A 25151-nucleotide genomic window follows, 5' to 3' on the forward strand; every position below is an offset into this window, starting at 1 on the left:
AACTGTACTCAGGAGATGTTTCAGGGAAGAAATTATTAATCATTATTAATGAAAGTAATCTGCAGAGAGTTGATTGTCATGGCGATGAGTTTGTACCCAGAGAGAGAATAAGGAGATAAGAAATCTAAAGCCAGAAAATTGAGAAACATCTGTTTACTGGATGAGAAGAAGAGTGAAGACCTTTTTTCCTTTGATGAATAAAAATAATTTTGCATGTACTATTTGTTAAGAATAATTCTTATGTGACAAGTTCAGTTTCATGTTGTTTAAATACTAGTGGTACATATTTAATTTGATTTAAGATAGGGGAAATATTCATTGTTCCAATCTTGTGATAAAATTACAAAATTAATTTTATTTTGCTTGATATAATTGTTAGAGTTAATATTATAAAAGAAATAGTGAATTTTAAAAATTGACATGTAACTTGTAAATTTAAGGGCAAAACATGTTGATTTGATACATTTATATATGGTAATATATTACCATTGTAACAATAATTAGCACCTCTATCACTTCACAAAATTATCATTTCTTTTTAGTAGTTGGAATATTTAAGATCTATTCCTTATCAAGCTTGATGATTATAATACAATATTGTTGTCTATATTTACTATCCTATGCATTAGCTCTCTAGGACTTAGTACCTGTTGTAAGTTTGTACCCTTAAATAACATCTATCTGCCCCTCAGCCCCTAATCCCTTGATAAGTACCATTTTACTCTATTTTTTATGAGTTTGGCTTTTTTAGATTTCACATATAAGTGGTATTGTACAGTACTTGTCCTTTAAAAAGAAAGATGAGGGAGGAGTTTATAGCTCAGTGGTAGCGTGTATGCTTAGCATGCATGAGGTCCTGGGTTCAATCCCTAGTACTTCAATTTAAAAAAGAAAGAAAGAAAGAAAAAAAAAGATGACTTAAGGATTAACCAGATTAATTACCTCTTCCTATTTGGAGACGTGATTGACCAAAGGTAAAAAACCTTAATTTAAAGTATTTTTCTCTCTCAAATGGGGATTTTCTGGTGTGTTTCTTAATGGTGAACTAAAATCGGCCTACCAAACAGTTAACTTTGTACTGCATGTGACAAGTAATTTGCATAGCCTCCCACACATGTTCCTGTTGTACTTCATTTTATAGACAGGATCTATTTATGTGTCAGTCTCCTCTAGGAGACTGCAAATTCTGTAAAGACAAGGGCTTAGTCTTAATACTTTCATGTTCCCAGTGGCTAGTGTGTGCATGGTAGGAAGTCAGACAAACCATTCTTCCTTCACCCTACATTCCTGGAGACCTCATTTAAAAAGAAATCTTTCCAAAGCAAAATTCTTCCTGCTTCTGCCTTTGTCAGACAGCAGCAGAAAAAAAAATTGAATGAACTGGAAATTCACTGAAAATTGATATAGGGCTTTTATGCAGCATATAAATAAGTAAGGAATGATGGAATGTGAAACATTGAAAAGTAATAACTGTGTGAATATGATCTTTCCAAAAGGTCTGAAATAAGCACCCCAAAGGATTCTCCTTCCTGGGAAGTATAAATAGTTGTGCACCTCAAATTTCCTCTTGCAGAAGTAGCTGGCATTCTATGTGATTTTCCCTCACACCATACCTGACATATAAAGAGTATACTTCCAAAGAATGCCAAGACTAGCATTGTGGGTGCCTTGCTCACTGTTCTATCTCCAGTGCCTGGTACTGGAGACAGAGATTTTTAGTTTTCATGAAGCCATTCCTATTTGTTGATCATTCATTAATGGACACATTGCATTCAGAGTATTCAGCTTGATTGGCTACTGAAATTCTGACATTTAAAATTTAATTTAAAATCTCTTTATTCTCTCCTAAATAAAGCAAAATTTACTACTTTGAATGGTTTCTGGGTTGGTTTTGTTTTGTTTTTCTTTATAGGATCAGCTCTAAGGACAGCTGCAATTGTCATAAGTCAGAAGAGGAGGTAACTTATACAATGACTTCCTAATTTTTAAAATACTCAGTTTTATGACATCTCAAAAAGACTCATTTGATTTTTTTTGTAGTTAAGTGAAAATATACCACTATCAGTTGTTTTCTAAAAGATTTTCTATTCTTTAGATGGCAACCATTATTTTTATACACATCTTGTCTAACTAGTATTCTTTTAAATGTTCTACATAGACTATAATTGTTGTAACTGGCCTAAATCTAGATTAGACAAGCCAAGACTTTTTAAAGTGTTTTTTTTTTTTTTTTTAATTTTGTAGCCTCTTCCAAGCACAGACTTTAGGTAAACCTGAGGTAGGAAAAATGACATTAGAATAACTCCACCAATCATTGATAATTAAGGCCTTTCATCTGTGCAGTTCAGAGAGCTACAAGAACATTATCTCATAATTCTCAAATGACTCAGAAGTAGGCAGGCAAATACTATTACCCGAATTAACAGATGTAGTTTGTGGTCTTTAAAAGATTAGAGAGCTGCTCCACGTAGAGTTAAAGGCAAGAGTAGGGATGAATTTTAACAACAGTCTCTTAACCTTTCTAGACCACTCTAAGTCCACAATTGCTCGTTTCAGAATGATAGGGGTTATTATAATGTAGTTTGAAATTTTTTTTAGTCAAAATAACTTGAAATGAAAATTTTAGTCTGTTCTGGTTAGTGCATTTCATACTCAACTAAACATTTCTGTTGGGTGCTTAATAAATAGTTAAGGATGGTCCCTCTTATCAAAAATATTTAGACTTTACAGAAAACAATGGACACACTGTCATTTATTATGTATTACATAAATGTCCTCAGTGTGAATAACATTTTGTTCTTAAGTTTCCTTTAGGATTACGCAGTATACCTAGCATCCAAAACCTATTTCGGGGTGCAGGTTATTAATATTTTAAACTATGAATAGAGACATTTCTACACGTGAATGTGTGTTATTCTTACTTTAAACATATTTCTTTCTCACTTCCTGTTTCAATTAATGGCATCACGATCATACTTCCAACCTAGACTGGAAATATTCATGATTTTCATTACTTTTCTCTCCCTTACCTCCAATCCATTTGGTTACCTAGTCCTGTATGTCTCCAGTACTTTGTGTACCTGTCTATCCATTTATTACCATGGCCACAGCCTTAGATCAGGCCCTCTTCACCTGGTCCCTAATCTTTTGCCTCTCTAGTCTTTCACACTGCCTCCTGAAAGACACACCTGACCATTTAATTCCTCTTGAATGGCTTCCATCACCTGAACTCCTAATGCCTTATTATGTAACCTCACCATGGCTTTATCTCATCCTGACTCTTCTACCATCAGACTGGACTTCTAAACTTTATACAAAAACTCTGCTCAAACAAAAAAACTGTTCCCTCTTCTTTGAAATATCACTGTTTCTTTCTATAGGAACCCTAGTACACGTGCCATTTCCTTCATGACTCTGACTCTCTAATTCCTCCAGTCAGACTTAATATCCCTCTTGTATGTATATTCATAAAACCTGCACTAAACCTTTTTCTATTACATCCTTGACATTTTATTTTGAATTGTAGTTTATTGTGTATATACATCTCTTTCATACTATGATGATCTTGTTGTGGGTGAAGACAGTATATAGAACAACAGTCACACCTTAATAACTTTGCATGTAGTAGTCTTAGCTTTCAACTTTTACTGGAATTCTGTAATTCCTTGAACGGATCAATTGAGCAATTTCACAAATTGATTCGTGTTTGTATTACCCCTGAAAATTGGCTAGAAAGAAGGGGCAGGGTGTAGCTCAGTGGTAGAGTGCATGCTCAGCATGCACGAGGTCCTGGGTTCAATCCACAGTACCTCTGTTAAAAAATAAACAAATAAACCGAATTACCTCCTCCCCAAAAGAAATAAATAAGTAAGTAAATAAAATAAAATTAATTGTACAAAAAATGTTCTTAAAAAATGACTAGAAAGAATAATTTTGTTTCACAGATGTTGAAAGCTCAGGAAAAATTTGCTGTCTTTGTACATGTTTACTGAAATCAGCAATGTGGATAGAAATGGATTCTTCTATCATCTGTAGTAAACTGTTCTAAACAATTAAACTTTTAAAGTTGTCTATGTTCTACCTGTATTCTTTTCAATGAAACTGTTATGGGACATTAATACAGGCTGACAGAATTCAAAACATCCCTTAGTTTGTTCCATTCTTATATATTTCCCACCAACCGCTCTTTATCATTTAGAAGTGCCTGCCATGTCCGATGCACAATTCTAGAGGCTAGAGATACAACTGTAAACAAACATAGTCTGTTTTCTACTTTGAGGAAACAGTCATGTAAAGAAAGCATATATGTACAATATAGTAGATTAAGAATTGTGCAAAATGCGAAGAAACACAGAGAATATATTTCTATATGATTGTCAGAATATAGGCTCAATTGCTTGCTTTGAGTTTAAATTTAATTTTTCAGCATTAGGGGATTATATTTAAAAGACTAATTTTAAAAAACTTTGGAAAATGTACAATGATTTTTCACTTGTGTGAAACTAAGGATTTATACATCTATGGTAGTTTGCTTGAATCATGGTGCATACATGTGCACACATAAACAGATGTCATATTTAGTCAAATGAACAGTTTGTTTCCATTGGGTATAAGTTAACCTTACATGTTTGCTGATCTTAAATGGCCATCACATCCACTTGGCTTTAAAAGCTCTCTGTGCTCTACCTAGTCAATTTTCTGCTCTTCCCAAGCTATAGCAAAAAATGTCTATCACTGCCGGCCCTACCTTGCCAGCTGACCCAAGAGACGCTGCTTTCCCTAGCTCTTAGTAGCTCTTGCTACTTGAGTAGTAAGCCATGCCAGCTTTTCAACCCTACCCACTGACCTCCAGTTAATTAAATCAGAGGGAACCCTGAACAAGGATTGTCCATCTGTAGTCTAAACAGGTATTTGTGACATGGTTTGGAGAGATGGGCTCTGCCCAGGCAGAGCCTGTGTTTTTGGGGTAAGATAGTTTACTTCCAAGATTTTCAATTTATTGATGTAGGGAGGCTGCCAGATGTTGAGGAGCACCATAGCTGCGGGGTCACATAGAGCTTGCAAGCGGGTAGTAAATATTGGTCACGTGTATATTACAGAAGTTGTGTTCTGGGAAGAAGAGAACTATGATGGTTGTATGGGGGATGTGCACATGCATCTGTGTGTGTGAGAGATAAAGACTAATAACAGTTCTGAGGGTTTCCTAAGCCCTGAGAGGCCCAGCCTGGCCTCCTCACAATCCTTCAGACCTACCATGCTCATTGCCAACTCTGTGCATTTGCTTAAGTTATTCTCCGTATTTTTAGTCTTTCTCTCCACTTCAGGCCACCTTGGATAGTACCACCAGGTTAGTATTCCTTAAAATCTTCTCATAATAATATTTATCTGGCTAAAAATCATTAATGGTTTCCACATTTGTGATCAAGTTTAAGTTCCTTACCTATGTGTATGTGACCTTTTTCAACTCTGCCTTCTAGGGTGTTTGGTCTAAACAAACAAACTCCATATATTTGGTATTTGGTATTTTAGTATCACAGGTCATGGTAGAAGTCCATAGCTCTGTTCTTCTGGCAACTTGTCTCCAGGAACTTTACTGAGAAGATCAGTTGGACTGGGAGCCTCAGAATCATTTGTTGCAGCAAAAAAAAACAGAAATGGCTCTGATGGTGAAACATGAGCTGCCTGTTGAATGTGGATGGATGGTGGCACAGAGTTCTGGGGCTGGTGCCCCTGGTGGAAGTCTTAGGAGTCCAGCCTTCCCTATCCAGCATCATGCAGGCTGATACACAGTCTGATGAGAGCTCTGTCTGTTGATTAACCTGACAGTGTGCCAAACTGTCCAGTAACCCTTTGAGTTTTAAATTCTAAATGTTTTATTGATCAGAAAGAAATAGCCCTTTAGAGATCATTTACTTTTTGCTTTGAAAGCCTTGACCACCACAGTGCCAACAGAGTTGACTTATAGTGTGGTTGGTTAAACTGGCATTCACTGGGAATTTTTTAGAACTCCAGGTTTCATGGGTCAGCATTCAGCCTTGTCCTCTGTTTTGAAAAAGGTGGGAAGAATAGCAACATGTATCTCTTGGCAAGATGTGAAATGCGATGATTCCCCCTCCTCATAATGGTCTTTATCTTTTAAAGGTTATCTATTAAAATCTTAACTCTTTACTCTAGAATTCAAGGTCTTTCATAATTGTTTCCCATCTGCATCCCATTCCTCCTCTAAAGGAATTCTCTTTTTTGACCAAGCAAGTCTACCCATTCTCCTTCCTACCCCAACATGCCAACATGCCAGGCATATTTCTCCCTCAATGTCTTTGCAAATAATGTTTGCCTACCCTGAAATATTCTCTTTCCTATCTCTAGTTTGCAAGGCCCAGCTTAATATTTACTTCCTCAGATCAAAATAACATAAATTATATGTCAGCATCAATAAATACTTTTAAAATAAATGATTCATCTTTTCACTGGCAGAAGAAATACGCACTATGAATTTATACTAACTCCAGGTGACTGAGCATTTTGCAAATAAAATTTCAGGGGTGTCACACAAAAATGTGGTTTCTAGACTTTTTTGAAATAACAAAGATTGGTCAACACTGGGCCTACTTTTCTATAAGTAACAGACTGGAGCTGAGAAATCATTGTCCCTTTAAATGATACTTGTATTCACCACTTTAATCCCGCCACTCCTCACTCCCTGTATTGCCCCAGCCTGCTCTGGCTCTCTCGTTGGCCCTCTGCCCCATGGGCAATTGAATTTAAGATGGTGGTCATGGAGATACCAAGGAAAATGAAAGGATAGTCTTCCAAGGAGAAGAAAGAGATTATCAAGATCCTTGATAGTCTGTCTTAACAGCTAAGAGAAGTGACTTCATAATTACTTCGTACCTCCTTATTGATAGTAATCAGTGAGAAAACTCATAATGTAAGGATGTTTAATCATGGGATAAAGTTACCAAGAAATGAAGTATCTTTTAGAAAGTAATGTTCTGATCTTGGCTTAGAGTGGGGAGTAATCACTAAGAAGGCTGTCTGAGACTTGACATGATGCTTTAGGATCCATTTCTTCCAAAGGGTGATCCTTTGGGACAATAGAATGGAAGCCAAGTTTTCAAAACATCTAATATACAGGACTAGGGATTCATTTTGGCCTTAAATGTAAGTTACTGTCTCTTTTCTCACCTGCTGTCCTATAAATAGTCTGATTAGGCAATAATAATTGGTATTTGTCCAATGTTTTAAATATTTTCAAGTTCTTTTATTATATTGCCTCATTTAAAGTTCCTAAAACCCCTACAAAGTGGGATAGAATAGATGAGGAAAGTCAGGCTTTGAGAGTTTAAATGAATTACCTAAGTTCACATGAATATTAAGTGATAGAACTGGAAGTAGATCCTAGATCATCTGATTTCTGGTCTTGTGCTCTGTAATTTTATGCTGAGTCTTCATTAGCTTCCTATGAATGATCTCATCCTGCTTTTGTATGTGTTACCAAAGGACAGAGGCAATGACACTAAGTCTACAGCAAAGAGACAATAATGTGAGAACTGAATTTTAGAACTGGGTCAGTCTCTTATAATTTATTCAGTCTTCTTTACTTCCTCAGATAAACTACCTGGGAGATGGCTAACGGTTTTCTCAGGGTATCAAAACTATTCGATCTAGTGAAATTGCCTGTTAAATTGTTTTAATTTATTGCCTTTTCTCCTCCATTAGAATGTTAGCTCCTCAAGGGCAGAGGCTCCTTGCTTACCACTGAATCCTCGGTTTAGAACTATATCTGATGTCTAATTCACTGATTTAGTGTTTTGTGATCCTTATATTGAGAACCTACTGCCCCACATCAAATGTTGGTTGTGTTTCTGACTTTCTCCTTTGGTCTTGACATGAGTGGTCAGCCCTGTGAAGGAGCGTGGACATTGACCTAGAGCTACTTGGAGTTGGAACAATTCTATTTAGGGGGTAAAAAGTCTCCGAGTCAGGTGGCAAGTGGGTTTATCTTTGTATGCCTTTTCTCTCAATGCTGCTTTGTAGCCATCAATACTTTCAAGTCCCTTTAGCTCAGAGGTGTCATGTGTTAAGATCTGTCTGTACCATGAAGTGAGAGAGGTTTGGAAGTATTGCTTTGTTAGATTGCAATCAAAGTCTAAGATTCTGAACTTCAGCAAGAAGACATGGTAAGAGTTTTATGGTAATGTAGGCAAGGGAAATACACAGATATGTTTGAACCAGTGCATCAGCAAGTCTGCTATTTCCAAGAACAGAAAGCACAAAATCCAGATTCTGAAAGGTTAAGAAGGGCTTACTGTTTAGTCCTGAGACTTTGCCAGTTTTTTCGTGGTTGAGCCTGGCCTCTTCTGATTCCTAATATTTGAATCCATTGGGTGGTCTTGTTGAATAAAGACCTCTATTAAGAAGGGGAAAGAGGGCAAATAGTGTGCCTGATCCTTGCAGGGAGAAAAAGACTGTTGAAAGAACACAAAGCACTCAGGATGTTAAGTAACACTGTACAGACATGCAGGAGTTGATTTACTGTTTGGGGCTTGTCATAGCCTGAAGCATTTGGTGCTGTTTCCCAGTGTGAGAACTTTTTTGCTTCTCTGGGACAACATCAGACCCCAGGAGTCTTCCACATTTCTATTTGTCACTCTTAAGAGCCAAGTGCCTGTTCTGAAGAAAACCGAGCTGTAGTTAAAGTGTTCAGCAGAACTGTTAAAGTGTCAGGGGACAGGATGTGTGTAAGGGAGTAGAGAGAGAGACTAAGATTTATTGAGAGTCTGTTCACACAAGATACAGTGCTGGGTGCTTGCATATGTGCTGTCTTAGTCTTTATAACAGTCCTATAAGATAGATATTATTTTTCTGTTTTCTAGATTTGGAAACCAAACTCAAGAAAATTAAATGACTTTCCCAAGGTCACACAGCTGTTAATAGTGGAGCTGTATCTAAATCCAAATTGTTTAACTCTCAAACCAGATTTTTCCCTCCATAATATTGCTTTGGGTTCCATATGCAATGATAGAGAGGGCTCATTTCTTGATCTTCCTATAGAGGGAGAGGGAAACTGAGTGTAAAATGGCAAAATTTACATACATTTACATACTTCTTTCTAACCCTAACCTTCAAAATGTTTTAAATATACTAGACTTTTAAACATAATACTGAGTGAGATCTTATGAGTAATGCAGTGAAGTGAGCTGAGAAGTGCTTTTCTCCTTGAATTTAAAGATGTTTACAAAAGTATATATTACTTTCTGGAAATTTCAAATTATGAGCCATTATGTCCTAAGGAACAAAGGCTAATAGTGACCTTCATGATATAGCATAATCATTGTCGTAAGTTTAGATTTAACCTCCACTTGAGAATTCCCATTTCTAAAACAGTTCATTTCACTCTAAATATTTCTTGAAGACAGACTCAGACTAAGGTTCTGTGTCCTATAAGTGACAGAATTATTGAAAGTTCTGTCTTAATGTTCATACTATAATATTTTTACTCTTCTTTGGTGAAGATAAAGGCTTTGCATTGGAATTTTCTTTTGTCTTTTCAGGTTATAGGTGTAAATCTTCATCTCAGCACAGTGTTGAGAACATAATTTTCCATTTGCTTTGCTGGAGGCCCCTCCTCACAGTTTGAAATGTGGGACACAGGAATTTTCTTGTTTGTTTCATTTTTTTTTAACCCCTAGGGAATCATTTGACTTTATTTGAAGTTCTAATTGACAGAGGGGGGAAAATAGAAAAATGATGAAATAATCTGAGTTAGTAACATAGAAAAATCCCAATTAGATTAGATCCCAAATCTCAAGTGGGTTTGTATTTCCATATTTTGAAGAAATGGTTCAGTTACTATAATCCGTTTTGTTTCAATTTCTGACACAGGACTGATTTAACATATGTAGAATAATTTTATTGGTGTTTTCTAAGTGAAGGTGGGGAGGATACGATTATCATACTAAAACAATAGGAAATGCTCTGCAAACGAGCTCCCTTGCCCTCTTGCTATGGGCAAGGGAAATTATGGAAATGAAGTAAGACTGGCATCTTAACTGTGGACTTCCTGATTTTTCAATGTTATTGTTGAATATTAAAATTATGTCTCAATTTGACTGTAAGAAAATTGCTTGATTTGGGTATTCTCTTTTTCTTAGGATTGACAGTGATGAGTTTACAGGAAGGACAGAGTTTGCACCCGAACTCCTGACCCTGCTTTTAGTCAGGGTATTTATTAGCAGTGCCCTAAACAAGTTCATGTTCTTGGCAACTCTAGCCTAGAGTCAATAGGGATGCTGCTTAATCAACCAATATTATTTTAATGTTGCTGGGTATGAGGTACTGTGGTAAAATCAGAGAGGTGTAAGATACAGTTTTTCCCCCACCCTAACTGTGTTAAGTTGCTTTGAATGCATTATCTCATTAAATCTTCACAGCAACCTTATCCATTAAATTTGTTAAAATCATCATCTTACAGATTAGGAAACTAAATTTAGCCAGCCACACAGCTAGAAAGTAGAGTTTTAATTTAGGTTTGCATGACTTAAGAACCCATATTCACTAATCACAGGGGATAGGAACTAGGGAATAGATAGGCATTCATATGCATATAGAATCTCATCATGAGGAAACATCAGACAAACCCCAGTTGACATTCTATAAAATAACTAGCTTATATTCTTAAAAAAAAATGTCACAATCAAGAAACACAAGAAAGGTTGACTGAGAAACTCTTCCTGAATAAAGGAGACTAAAGATGTATGACATCTAAATGCAATTAGTATGTGATTGTGGATTTGATTTGAGCAGAAAAAAAAAAACCCTTTATAAAGGACATTATTTAAGCATTTGATAAAATTTGAATATAGACTGGGTTAGATAGTAGTGTTTATCAATATTATATAACCATGGTTATATGAGAAACTGTCTTGTCTTTAGGAAATGTACACTAAAATTTTTAAGAATACAAGGTCACAACATCCCCTACTTTCAAGGATTTTGAGAGAGAGAGAATGACAAAGCAAATGTGGCAAGGTATTAATAATTGAACAAATGGTGAATCTGGGGAAAGAGTATATGAGTGTCATATTTTTGATATACTTGATGTAATGAAAAATTTTAAATGTGTTCTGTTCTATAAATGTGGCTAAAATTCTTCAGAAACCAGCAAAACATGACTGAGGCATCTCAGCTAGAAGACCATATTCTATTCATGCTTCCTCCATTGGCAAAGAACTTGCCAAATCACTTTGAGGAGATTAACACAGACTTATTTCATAGAGGAAACATAAATCATACTGTCAAGATGTTTTTCTTACACCTCTTTTGGAGACATAACTCTTTCCTTCAAAATAGTTAATTGTTTTCACCAATATTTTTGTCCCGTTTCTTTGACCCCACTTAGATAGTTCATATTTCTGGTTTATTGACATAATCTTGGATAGAGTGGTAAATGTGTTCTTTTTAAACAAAAGAATAGACTACAAAGTAGAGTAAGCATTATTTTGACTAGTTTTTTAAACTTTTTTTATTAAGTTATAGTCACTTTACAATGTTGTGTCAAATTCCAGTGTAGAGCACAATTTTTCAGTTACACATGAACATACATATATTCATTGTCACATTTTTTTTTCTCTGTGAGCTACCACAAGATCTTGAATATATTTCCCTGTGCTATACAGTATAATCTTGTTTATCTATTCTGCATGTACCTGTCAGTATCTACAAATTTTGAAATCCCAGTCTGTCCCTTCCCACCCCCCACCCCTTTGGCAACCACAAGTTTGTATTCTATGTCTATGAGTCTGTTTCTGTTTTGTATTTATGTTCTTCTTTTTTTTTTTTTTTTTTTTTTTCAGATTCCACATATGAGTGATCTCATATGGTATTTTTCTTTCTCTTTCTGGCTTACTTCATTTAGAATGACATTCTCCAGGGACATCCATGTTGCTGCAAATGGCATTATGTTGTCATTTTTTATGGCTGAATAGTATTTTGTTGTATAACTATACCACATCTTTATCCAGTCATCTGTTGATGGACATTTAGGCTGTTTCCATGTCTTGGCTATTGTAAATAGTGCTGCTATGAACACTGGGGTGCAGGTGTTATTTTGAAGTAGGGTTCCTTCTGGATATATGCCCAGGAGCAGGATTCCTGGGTCATATGATAAGTCTATTCCTAGTCTTTTGAGGAATCTCCATACTGTTTTCCACAGTGGCTGCACCAAACTGCATTCCCACCAGCAGTGTAGGAGTGTTCCCTTTTCTCCACACCCTCTCCAGCATTTGTTATTTGTGAACTTTTGAATGATGGCCATTCTGACTGGTGTGAGGTGATACCTCATTGTAGTTTTGATTTGCATTTCTCTGATAATTAGTGATATTGAGCATTTTTTCATGTGCCTATTGTTCATTTGTATTTCTTCCTTGGAGAATTGCTTGTTTAGGTCTGCTGCCCATTTTTGGATTGGGTTGTTTGTTTTTTTCTTATTATGTCATATGAGATGCTTATATATTCTGGAGATCAAGCCTTTGTTGGTTTCATCGTTTGCAAAAATTTTCTCCCATTCCATAGGTTGTTTCATTTTACTTATGGTTTCCTTTGCTGTGCAGAATCTTGTAAGTTTAATTAGGTCCCATTTGTTAATTCTTGCTTTTATTTCTATTGCTTGGGTAGACACTAATTGTTTATTTTTATTTGTAACAGTGTATATGCTGTCTGCACTCTCTCTGTTTTAGGTGGTTATCAGTTAAGCCTTGATTACATGAGTGTACTGTGCTGTTTTGGGCATTATCAAAGGCACTCTTTTCCTTCACTCCACCCAGTCCTGTTTACCCTTGGCTTGGTATCCCAGAGAATAGATGTTGGCCAAATATGAAGGATGTTAAAGGTGTAAACTCATAATTTAATATATTTTTAATACTTTTCAGTTCTCTTTCCTTTTTAAAAAAGATTGAGATATAATTGACATATAACATATCAGTTTTAGACATACAACATAATGATTTGATATTTGTATATATTGCAAGATGATCATACTTACCCTTTTGCATTCCAAAAGTGCCTGTGAATGCAGATGTGATTTTTTTCAAGATGAATAATTTAGTGTTCTTGGGTTAGATAACAAGGCAGAATTGGGAATTCCTTCTGATTATAGATGGAAAGAACCCCAGGTTTAGGCATATATTTTGGTTCTACAAAGGAGTGGAAGTGATCATGGAGAAGGGGCTCCACACAGTCAACAGAACAACAAAAGTAAATGTTACCTCCAACTCCTGGTGAGGGGACAAGGAGCTATATATACAAATGAATCCTCCCTGCCTGCCCCACCCCCTGCTGCGACCAACACAGAGAGGAAAAAAAAGGCCATCTTCCCTCAGAATAAGAAATTAGTCTCTTTATAATATGCATCTCTGCATATTAACTTTGGGTTATTGTACTGTCATCACTCAGCTTTTCTCTCTTTATTAAAGTTAACTGAATCATAGAATAATTTTAACATGTGGGTACTTAGTGACTATTAATAATGGTGCTTATGTTATTACTTATGAATGTGAGTCAGGATTGTGAAATGGTTAAGTGCTTGGACTCTGAAGCCAGGCAGACCTGAGTTTAAAACCAGCTCTGCCACCTACTACATGTGTGGCCTTAAACACATTGCTCATCTTTCCTCATTTTCCGCTTCTGTAAAATGGGATAAAATTATCCTCGCCAATGTGAAATGGTAAAATGATAAAATGTAAAGCATTTGGTGTAATGCCTGGCATTTTGTATGTCTTCAGTAAATGTTAGCCATTGTTAGTTATCATTGCTATTAATATTATTATCATTAGTGTAATTTCTCAGTCACCCTGAATTTGCTAATGTCTTCAGATTTATCACACTTTCCCCACAATCTCTCCTACTCCTGTCTTCCAGGCTGACTTTTTTTTAATTGAGGCATTTCGTTCTTTAGGCATTTCATTTTTACCCAGGGTTCAGATCCTCGAATCCCCCTCAGACTTTTCTGTTCCTTCCACTACTTCCAAAGCATGCTGAATGAATGTGACAAATAAAGAAATTCTCTTCACCAGTTCTGTCTTTTAATCCTAGTGTCTAGAACTGTGGGCAATTTTAAGTAAATGAGGTCTTACTTTCTTTTCCTTCGTAAATTGGATCAGAGGTACATCAACGTCCATAAAGTCCATCGCATTATCTGATGAAGTCTTCCTGCTGAATATAGCTGAAAAGATCTGATTTGGGGGTTAGGTGGACAAGGTCTGTTACTTCTACAGTTTTTCAAAGTAGCTCACCTCTTGCTTGGTCTCTTCCTAGTTAACAGGGCCATTCTAAGGATCAGATGAGGTAGATCATGCATGTGAAAGGGCTTTCTGTAAAACACCATGTTAATGTGAGGGATGACGATTATTGTATATGAATGAACAAAGGCCCCAGCAGCCTAAGTGGTGTCAGAATTCAACCCTAGACAATAAAGATGCAACTCCTCTCTTTCTGCCACCTCCAGAAGTTTGCAGTAAGTTATTTGAGCTAGAGAAGCTAGTGACTAACTTCATGCAGTGACTACAAATCCTGTCTTCTTCCCTCATCCCCGCCAGATTCTGAGTCGGTCTTCAGGGCTGGACTTTGGGACACAGCGTGGCAGGCCAGGTACCTAGTAGAATCTGGGGGTGAGGGTTGGGAAAGATTTCTTTTGTGCCATTTTCCAACTCGCTTCCTGGAAGCCTTTATTGATTAGATGACATTTCAAAGTCAAGTTCAGTAAGGATGAGGCCAGATACGGCTTCTGCCACACTGAACAATCAGCAGATAGCTTTTGTGTGTGTGTTTTTCTTGTTTCTGGACTATTAGAAATTCTTTTCTGTACAGTAGGAACAGCAAACCTAAACTCATGTGTGAGATCATCATCATCATCAACCACAAACACTTAGGGGATGCTTGATAAACACAGTACACTCCAAGCACTGGGGATTGTTGTGGACTGAATTGTGTCCTCTGCAAATTCACTTGTTAGCATGAAGGTTCCAACCTCCAGGGCCTCAGAATGTTACTGTATTTGGAGTTAGCTGGAAACCCAACAAAATTAATCCCCTTCCCCTACAACCTTGACCCCCCCCCCCAAAAAAATTTATCCAAAATCTTTTCTCCCCAAATCAGCATTTTCTGAATTTAAAAGTCCTCTTATCCTTAGGCATTTCAACCTTTGCCCTCCTTACATTGGTTTATTTGTTTTCTCTGAAGAAGGGCCAAGGGAAGAACAGCTTTCTAACTGTGCCTATTCTGCTTAATTGTGCTGTCATGAATGACTTAAAAGAAACCACACTGAGAAAGTTGGAAATAAATAGATGGTGCTATTGGCAGACTGAGCACTGTCCTCTAGTTGGAGAAAATCTGCAGTTCCAGAATTGGCTTGATTAGTACCTTTCTGCCTTCCTCTCCTGCCAAGAAGTTTATCAATGAATGCATTGCTACACTCCTGTCTTTTTATTGGATGTATTAAGGTGTTTCCCCCATCTTAACCTGTAGGTTATCAGGAACCCCTTAGAAAGCAAGTGCTGTTGCATACTTTGTTCTTACCTGACTAGTGATACTGCCTAAACAAGCTGCTTTGGATGAGTTTTTTTTTTTTTTTTAATCTATTCCTTTCATGTAAATATATTTTAGTTTGTTTGTCAAAGTTGTTTGCAAATGAGTTTGCCCTGGAATGTAATTGATCAGGAATGATGAGGGGCCCCAATTTGAACTTCAAACTAAAATTAGTGATACTCTGTTTCTCATGTGCTACAAGAGTTTTGTCATTTGGTTTCTCTAAGATTTAGGTGAAACTTCTTTCTTCAGTGTGAGTTGCCTTTTCATTTGTTCAGCAGCTATTCCTCTGATTCTTTATCCATTGTCACATGGGAACTACTTAGCCAAAATCCTGTATAATTTCCTGTAGATCAAACCAGAGCACCTAAAAATAACTTTTTACCCAAATGTTTTTCAGCCAGAGTTTTTTAAAATACAGAAAGCCTTAAGAGCTAAACATTAAATCCTTCCGAAAATGAAAAGTTGTGAAATGAGCTAGAGCACAGTGTTTTGTAGAAATCAGCCAATGATCTAATTGTATTGAACTTTCAGTGTTTGTATAACTTGGCTTCATTTTATTTTCTTTTGTGGGGTGTTTCTAAAATACTAAATGCTTGAGTATTGGTGCTTATGTAAATTAGTACAAAATCAGGCATTTCTAATTAGTTTCCATTCTACTCTGTTAAATGTACACTAAGCAGGTTTAAAAGTGTTCACATTGAGAGTCAGATGTGGGTGTTAGTGGGCAATGGGTTTAATCAAAGAGCTGGGAAGTCTGAGGCTAGTATCTGACCTTGTTTTTAGTGGTAAAATGAAGACTGAGGATACCTCTACCTTTCACTGTACACTGATGGGGAGCAGAATATATGTCAGGCTGCTTTAAAATATTTGGAGGACGGTAGAGAATAGTGATGGCCTTGTTTTAGCAGTATAGAATTCAGCTAATGAAAGAACCACTCATTCTTGCAAAGGTCAAAACTATTTTCTCCCTTTCAGAGACAAGTTGGGTTGCCTGGGCCAAAATACATGTTCCTTTTGACCACACATTGGCAGAACAGGCATGTCTAGTTTTCTTCTAAATCATGGCTCTAGATTTTTTCCAGCTAAGAAATCTTAAACCAAAAGAATCTCAGGGTCCTGTTCTTGGCATACTCCCACTTTCTCTCTTCTTAGAAATTCAAACAACCTTGAGTGGGCAGTGTTCTTGGAATCTCACTGCCTTATTGGGTCACAGGCCCTGAGCCTACAAATAAAAATGAAGGCACCGCAGGAGAAGTATTTGTGTGTGTAAATTTAGCCTTTGGTTTCATTGAGATTATCTTGCTAATGCCCCCTTTATAGGGTTCACTAGGTTTTCCTGGCACTTAGTGATCTTAGTGATCAGTAATTAGAAAGGCATGAAGACTGTGGGTCTGGGATCTGACTGGCTTAAGATGCTTCACCTATGGATCTGTGCCTCTGATACGGGTTATGTGATAAGGAGAAGGATTTGCCTTTGGTACTTTCCTACCTCTTTTATGTTTTGTGCCCAACTATACATCCCACTTCCCCCAGTCCCTCTTAATGGTAGGTACCCTGTGTTTTCAGGCAGGCTGCTTGGGTTGATCCTCCCTGGAGGAAAAGAAGTGTCCTGATTTAAGAAGTAGAAAGGTGTTAATGACTTTATGTATTACCTCTCCTGGGAGTATTTCTGTTTTAAAGACGTTATCTAGGCTGAGAACAGCAGTCTTGGTTACTGAAGGAAGGGAAACATTTGGGATAAGAAGATCTTTCTGACTTAAATTGCCACCATATGGGTATGATTTTCAACAGCAGTTACGTGAAGTCACCGTTAAAGTTCCTTCCAATAGCTCTAATATCCTTTTCTATAAAACTTTTTGCAGAGCTGCTATAATTTGGTCATATTAATCAATTTAAATTTCACATCCTTTTTCCATTTCATAGAAATACTTAAAGGAGGAGGAAGTCAAGCAGCAGAGACCCAGATATTAGGTCTTTGAATAATTAAGATCTGATGTTATTTTGTTTAAAATTTTTGCTACTTTATATAAAACCTGTGTACACCACTTGGAAAGTTGAAGTTAGGTGCCTTAGATTTGTTTTGCAGTAACTTACATCTGTGGTAGATCTGAAACTTCCTAGATATGTCTCTTTTCTTACTTGAGTTTCTAGTTAACTGATTAAAAATTCATGTTTTTCCATAAAGTTTACTTTTTAATGTAGTAAGAATTGGTGATAGTGGGGACTTTTTAATTTTTTTAAGCACTTTAAACTCCTGTTGTCAGGTTGTCCTCACAAAAGTCCTTTGAGGGAACCCTCCTACAGTGTTGGTAGAATTGTAGTTTGGTGTAGCCATTATGGAAAACAATATGGAGATTCCACAAAAGACTTACTGTATGATCCAACAATCCCACTCCTGGGCATATATCCAGGAGGAATCTTAATTCAAAAAGATAAAGGCACCCCAATGTTCATAGCAGCAATATTTACAATAGCCAAGACATGGAAACAACATAAATGTCCATCGACAGATGACTGGATAAAGAAGTTGTGGTATATTTATAAATGGAATACTACTCAGCCATAAAAAATAACAAAATAATGCCATTTGCAGCAACATGGATGGCCCTGGAGAATGTCATTCTAAGTGAAGTAAGCCAGAAAGAGAAAGAAAAATACCATATGATATAACTTATATGGGGAATCTAAAAAAAAAAAAAAAAGGACAAACAAATTTATTTACAAAACAGAAACAGACTCACAGACATAGAAAACAAACTTACGGTTACTAGGGGGAAAAGGGGTTGGAAGGGATAAATTGAGAGTTTGAGATTTGCAGATACTAACTATGTATAAAATAGATAAACAACAAGTTTATACTGTATAACACAGGGAACTATATTCAGTATCTTGTAGTAACTTATGGTTAAAAAGAATATGAAAACAAATATATGTATGTTCCTATATGACTGAAATATTGTGCTGTACAGCAGAAATTGACACAACATTGTAAACTGACTATACTTCAATAAAAATATTTTTTTAAAAAACCTAAAAATAGACTTACCATATGATCCAGCAATCCTACTCCTGGGCATATATCTGTAGGGAACTCTAATTCAAAAAGATACATGCACCCCAATGTTCATAGCAGCATTGTTTACAATAGCCAAGACATGGAAACAACCTAAATGTCCATCGACAGAAGACTGGATAAAGAAATTGTGGTATACTTATATGATGGAATACTACTCAGCCATAAAAAATAAAATAATGCTATTTGCAGTAATATGGATAGACCTGGAGATCATCATTCTAAGTGAAGTAAGCCAGAAAGAGAAAGAAAAATACTGTATGATACCACTTAAATGGGGAATCTAAAAAAAGGACACAAATGAACTTTATAAAACAGAGACAGAATCACAGACACAGAAAACAAACTTATGGTTTCCAGGGTAGAAAGGGGTCAGAAGGGATAAATTGGGAGTTTGAGATTTGCAGATGCTAACAACCATATGTAGGACAGATAAACAACAAGTTTATACTGTATAACACAGGGAACTATATTCAATATCTTGTAGTAACCTATAATGAAAAAGAATATGAAAAGGAATATATGTATGTATATGTATGACTGAAACATTATGCTGTACACCAGAGATTGACACAACATGGTAAATTGACTATACGTCAATAAAAAAAAAAAAAAAAGTCCTTTGAAATGCCTGAATGACATCACCAGAAAACTCAGTAATTGTTATCCAGTGATGGTTAATGCTTTTATACTACACTGGTAATACTCTGTCCTCTTCTAGGAGATTGTAAGAGTATGGATAAACATTTCCTATAGAAGTTCCTCCGGCTCTGAAAGTACCTGGTGTGTGCTGAGGCACTGTTATGTTCATTTGTTAGTGTTTTTTTTTTTAAGTTCTTGAAGAACTCCTCTTAATCCCACATAGCTCTTTGCACATTATGAACACCTGTTGAGTTTTGGGGTGAATCATTTTAATTTAGTTGCTCAGTCATTAAGGTACAGTCTTTTCCTCCAAAAGAGTCTGATTTTAGTCTTTTTTTATCTTCAGTAGGATGGTTTGCTTTGTGATTTATAGCATAATTTTTTTCCCTTTTGGCAAAGTTGGTTTCTCATGCTTTTTACACAGTAGATATAGGACTTGACAGCTATTATGTTTGAAATGAGAACTTCCCCGGGATAAAAATGGCCTAAGTAAGGACTGTTAGTTGTAATATGTATTGCTAAAAAATTTTTGTTGCAAGATAAAAAAACATAAATCACAAGTTTGCTTTTGGAAGTATTGTTTTAAGCTATAGCAAAAGATATCTATTGCTTTGGATGTAGGGTATAAGAACAGGTTGTAGAGATGAGGCTGTGTGTTGGTATGAAGACCTTTGATGCAAATTCTTAATGAAGTGTTATCTTCCACGGTTGTTTTTGCTGTTGTTACTATTTGTTGCTTTTTTTTTTTTTCAAATACCAAAGTGCTGTTTTATAAGATTTCAATATCAAATGATAATAAAAGAAATCAAATATTGGTTCTGGTTCATCCTATTATTTATCACTTGGAGGGCAGCCTTCCTACCAACTCAGTCATGACGAAAATCCTCGCTCTGCTCATCTTTGGAGTTTGTATCTGGTGATTATGTACTTTTGCAGTCTGAAGAAACTCATCTTTATGTTTATACTAAAGTAGTGATTGAGGCCAGAAAGTAAAGTAGGAAATAAAGAAACGATACCCTCACATAGAAAATACTGGAAATGGCAGAGGAGGAGGAGTTGGGAGTTGGGGAATAAATATCCTGACCTTTCTTCTCTTACCAGAACCCAACTGTATGCCAGAGAACAGGGGAGTGACACAGTCTTAGAGGACCTGGAACAAGGTAGAGAAGGGTGGAGAATGGCTATGAAAGGTCAAGTGGAGATTAATCAGCACAGGTTTCAGGGAGCTGTTAAGATTTTAATTTGAGATAAGTGGTTCCTCAAGAAGGAAGTTGGAAGATCCTTTGCTACAGAGAATCTATTTGAAGGCTTCCTGATTGAGTTAGCAGTAGCAAGATAATTCTGAAAAAACTGCAGGAAGTGTGGGAATGAGTGGTGAACACTGGTTTACTTATGATACTGTATTAAACTTCTCTGGTGGGCAGTGTTCAAAGCTCCTGGGTAACTTATTTATTATATAACTCCTCTTCAAGAAGCCACTGCCAGTTTTGACCTTTGCTTCATGTTCTCTTTCTCTTGCCCGTTGTTAAACACAGGAGACACAGAGTGGCAGAGCTGCAGGTCAGAGGATTAATTTAAGTTTAGGAAAGGATAGCCCAAACAGAGGGATAGGCCTTATGGTTAAAAGTTTTTGCTCAGAACAAAAAACAAAAAACTTTGTGCTCAGGCAAGAATCCCTTTGTGTCAGTGCGTGAAGCCAAAAGAACAATTAGGGGAATAAGCCTTATGAAATCTGGCCGCCTGTATGTGGCCTTCCTGAATCAGTATTGGTTAGCAGGATCCTAAAGCACCCACCCTTTCCACTCTCACCTTCCATTCCCCAACTTTACTATTTTTTAAAGAGATCACATGTTGGAACTTGCCAAAGTTGTATTATAATACTAAATAGGACCAATAAATTGGGGATAAATCTTTGTGGAAACTTTGCATGGGAAATAATATAGAAGATAGGCTGTAAGATTTCTGTTTTGTCCTTTGTTGAATTTATTCTGAATGGTTCCACTTAGGTGCTTAATAAGTCATAATCCTTTTTATTCTGTCTTTAGAATTTTGTCACTGTCATATTGTTTTGCCAAAGAAATGCTCAGGGTATGCTTATGGGCCTAGATAAGGAAGTCATTTAAACTGATGTTATACACAAAGAGGTTATTTAGTGTGTGGCTGGAGAAACCAAACACAGCCTTCATTTAGTATATAAACTAGTAATTGGTTATAATCTCTGACTCTGTTAAGAAATGAGTTTAAGCTAAAGCATTCAAGACTTAGGTTTGACAAGTAAGAGTTCCCTGGGAAAGGAGTTCCTTAGGAACAGGGAAGATGTCCTTCTCTAGAAGCTAGCTTGGTTTTTGTTGTTGGTTTGGGAAAGGTGGCCTCTCAAGGATCTCTTATTGGGGTTTTATGACTTTTGAGGTTTTGCACTTAGAATATTTGGATATTTTGCCTTTGCTTTCTTTTTAAATTTGAAATCGTTACTTAAACCCTTGAGTTTAATACACTGCTGTACTCACCATGATCACAAAGTATGTATTTTTACTAACGGTGTGCCTTCTTAGTCATCTGCTAACCTCTTTCTGGCTCTGCCCCATGCTGTGTCTACATTCTACTAAGAAGCAGGTTCTAACTCTTGACTCAGATACCTAAATGCAGGAATTTAGTCATCATCTCTCATTATTATGCCTAGTTAGGCCCAGATCAAGATGGATGATCAAGATTGAGGGAGAAAATCAGGTGTTTCGGAATACTCTTGTACTTTCTGCGTCTGGCTTGAAAAGCATCACCTGAATTTCTAAAGATCCTCTCAAATGTATTAGATGTACTTTCTGTAGAGTACCCCAGCCAAATGTGAAATTTGAACAAAACCCCATGTGTTAAGCCTGTTTAAAGGCTCTTGAATTCCTGATAAAACATAAAATATTTGACAGCATAATTAGATGAAGCTAGTTTCATTTAAACCATGTCAGGTAAACTGTTTCTTCAAGAGTCATGTCTGGTTATACGTGTCTTTCTAAGACTGTCAGTGTGTGTTGTTTGAAGGGGAGAGGAGTGAAGGTTGGGAGTGCATGGAAAATATTTAACTTTGGAGCCTCTTTAGCCTGCCTTTTCTCTGTAGTGTTTGATTTCACTTAAAAGTAAACTGAACTTCATTAATACTTAGAGATCCAATCAAAGATAGTTCTAATCCTGAAACTTCCAACAAATTAATTACCCTTAGTTAGAAAAGACCTTGGTTATTTATTAATAAACTTTGCTCAGGTATTCCTATCTCTTTAAATATTGTCCTTGACAATTTCCTCCCATATAAGTGGACTGAACCAGGTGATTTATTATTGTAACTGACCTTATCTCACTGAGATGAAGCATGGGTTACATCATCTTTTCTGCCAGTTCCCTGAATGTATGTGTTAGGCTCTGGTAATTATTCGTTTCAAGACCATTGTTTCAAAGGCTAAATGTTAAAAAAATGTTTTAAAGTAAGGCTAAAGATCTCAATAAAACTGAATGAAGAATAGAGGCTTTCAAATCTGAGACTTGTTCTCAGTTTAGCCAAGTGAAGTGCCTGATTTGCCATAAATTTGCTCTTCTCTCCAAAAGGAGATAACCCTTTCTATGGCTCAAAATGTGGAATATCTTTCTTTTTTTGTTTGTTTTCTTGCTTTTTTGGTTTGTTTTTTGTTTGGAGAGGAGGTAATTAGATTTATTTATCTATTTGTTTATCTATTTTAATGGAGGTACTGGGGACTGAACCCAGGACCTCATGCATGCTAAGCACGCACTCTACCACTGAGCTATACCCTCTTCCTCTTTCTCTTTTTTAAATTTGCTTTTGCTTTCAACTAAATGAAAACCTGGCAGTTTCTAAGCTCATATATGAGACTGTACCCCTTTTGTTTAAATACATGTTTGAGGAAAAGGTTCCTTGTAGTCGGGGAAAACTGCCTTTCCCCCCTTTGAAAGACTCATTTGAGGATCCCCTTCTTTCCCTCTGTTCTTGTTTCTCCTGGTGGATGTTCAGTGCCATCAGGATAAACTCAGTATATAGCTTAGCATCAGCAAAGCTACTTTTACAAAATCAAATCCTGAAGGTTCTTTTAGCTAATGACAGAGTGACTCCCCCCCTCTGAAGAGGTTTATTGTTCTTCCTTTACCTGCCCTGTGGGTCGGGGTGAGAAATGCCATGTATTTAGAGAGGAAAATATAGAGAAAAGAATATTGATCTGGTGGCTCTACTATCAACAAACAGATATACAATGGGCATGTCATTTAACATGCCTGGGGCCTCAGTTTCATTACCTAGAAAACAAGGCAGTTGACTTCTGTGATCTCTAAGAATTTATAACTGCTTTAAAATTATACAATTACTGTTCTTCAGGATCTTGAAAATGGTCACTGTTAGAATTGAGACAGTGGGGACCTAGGATTTGTCCAGTGTATAAGAAATTTCTGTCACCACATTTCAAAGGCCTTTTTCTTTGATAGCTACCTTATCTGGGGTAGATTGGCTGATCCTAACAGTGACTGAAAGGAATGTGTTTGAGGGAAATCTTGGGAGAGTTGGCTTGCAGCAAGTGGAAGGACCCCAGAAATGTTCAAGGCTGTTTCAAGATCTGGTTTCTTTCAATTACCTGGTTGATGTTTCCCAAGCAACTTTGTCACAACGTGTCATAATTTCTAGTACCACTGAATGCGAGACGGCCCAATTCCCAGGCTAACACGGAGCCAATCCAAATCCTCCTTCCATTGTTACAGTACAGGGTGCCATGGAGACAGCATGGACTTTGGAGTCAGCCAGAGCTGGGAGTTCACAGTCTGACTCTGCTTTTTTCTTAACCTCCCTGTGTCCCAGGGTCATCATCTATAAACTAGCAATACTTAAGTACTTACCTTAAAAATTATTATGGAATCAAATATGACATCAGACAAGAAGAGCTGCTCACATGCCTCATAAAGAGAACACCTGACATCTGTATACCTCTTAAGCATTTATGAAACACGTAGAAGTAGTTTCATTTAGGGCACTGTGTGGGCTTGCTTCACTGGGTAAAACATCATTTAGGTATTGGGGCCTGAGTCAGGCTTGCTGGGTAGGGACCCTAGGCCTTTGGAGCTGAGTCGCACCAGATCTAGAGCCTTGGCTATCTTGAGGGTCTTGTCTAAGATATCCTTTTATGTTTTCCAGGAATCCGAATTTCTGTGTTTGGAATTTGATGAGGTCAAGGTCAACCAAGTCCTGAAGAAGCTCTCAGAGGTAGAAGAATGTATCAGCACCCTGATGCAGCCAGCCTAGCTGATGATGGAGTTGCTGAAGCAAAGGTGTTCATGATCTCTCCCCAGGAACCTGTTTTAAAAAAAAAATTTGTTCCCCCAATAGTATTAAATCCTGAAATTCCAATCTTGCCTGCCTCTGCTTGGTGGGATTTCTTCCTCTCTCCCTTTCATTCACTCTTACAGTTGTTTTCCTGCAGAGGTTCTTATACTTCAGCATACAGAGGCACTCCTAAAAGCATTAAAAAAAAAAAAGAACAAAAAAAGAGGCTTTCAGAACCCTATCCCCAGAGTCTTAGATTCAGTAGAAGTGGAGTGGGATCAACTTCAGAAACCCTTGCTATGGTGGTTTATTCTTGGGTAGGATTTTGGGGATTTATACATGATAAATCATGTAAGAATTAGAAAAGGGGGAGAAAACATTTTACTCATGAAAATACAAGGCTGACCAAATGTGTCCTGAGCTGAGGCCTAGATGAGCCTGCCTAACCTAGAAAAGGTTTACTGACCTTAGTAAGAACTAAGATGCTTTTGGAACTGATTCAGGCATTTGTATTAGTTCTGCCTAAATCTGGGAGGTCTGGTTTGA

General features: G+C 36.8%; 1 protein-coding gene across 1 annotated transcript in view; it reads left to right on the top strand.

The window, feature by feature from the left end:
• COMMD1 (copper metabolism domain containing 1) overlaps positions 1–24817 on the top strand; it is a 109352-nt gene extending 84535 nt beyond the window's left edge. The window contains exon 3 of the mRNA XM_006191336.2: positions 24477–24817. Within this exon, the coding sequence (XP_006191398.1) occupies positions 24477–24584 (108 nt within the window). The 3' untranslated portion in view covers positions 24585–24817. The remainder of the gene's footprint in view (positions 1–24476) is intronic.
• The last annotated feature ends 334 nt before the right edge of the window (positions 24818–25151 follow it).

Source organism: Camelus ferus, chromosome 15 (genome assembly GCF_009834535.1).
Source record: "Camelus ferus isolate YT-003-E chromosome 15, BCGSAC_Cfer_1.0, whole genome shotgun sequence".
NCBI lineage: Eukaryota > Metazoa > Chordata > Mammalia > Artiodactyla > Camelidae > Camelus > Camelus ferus.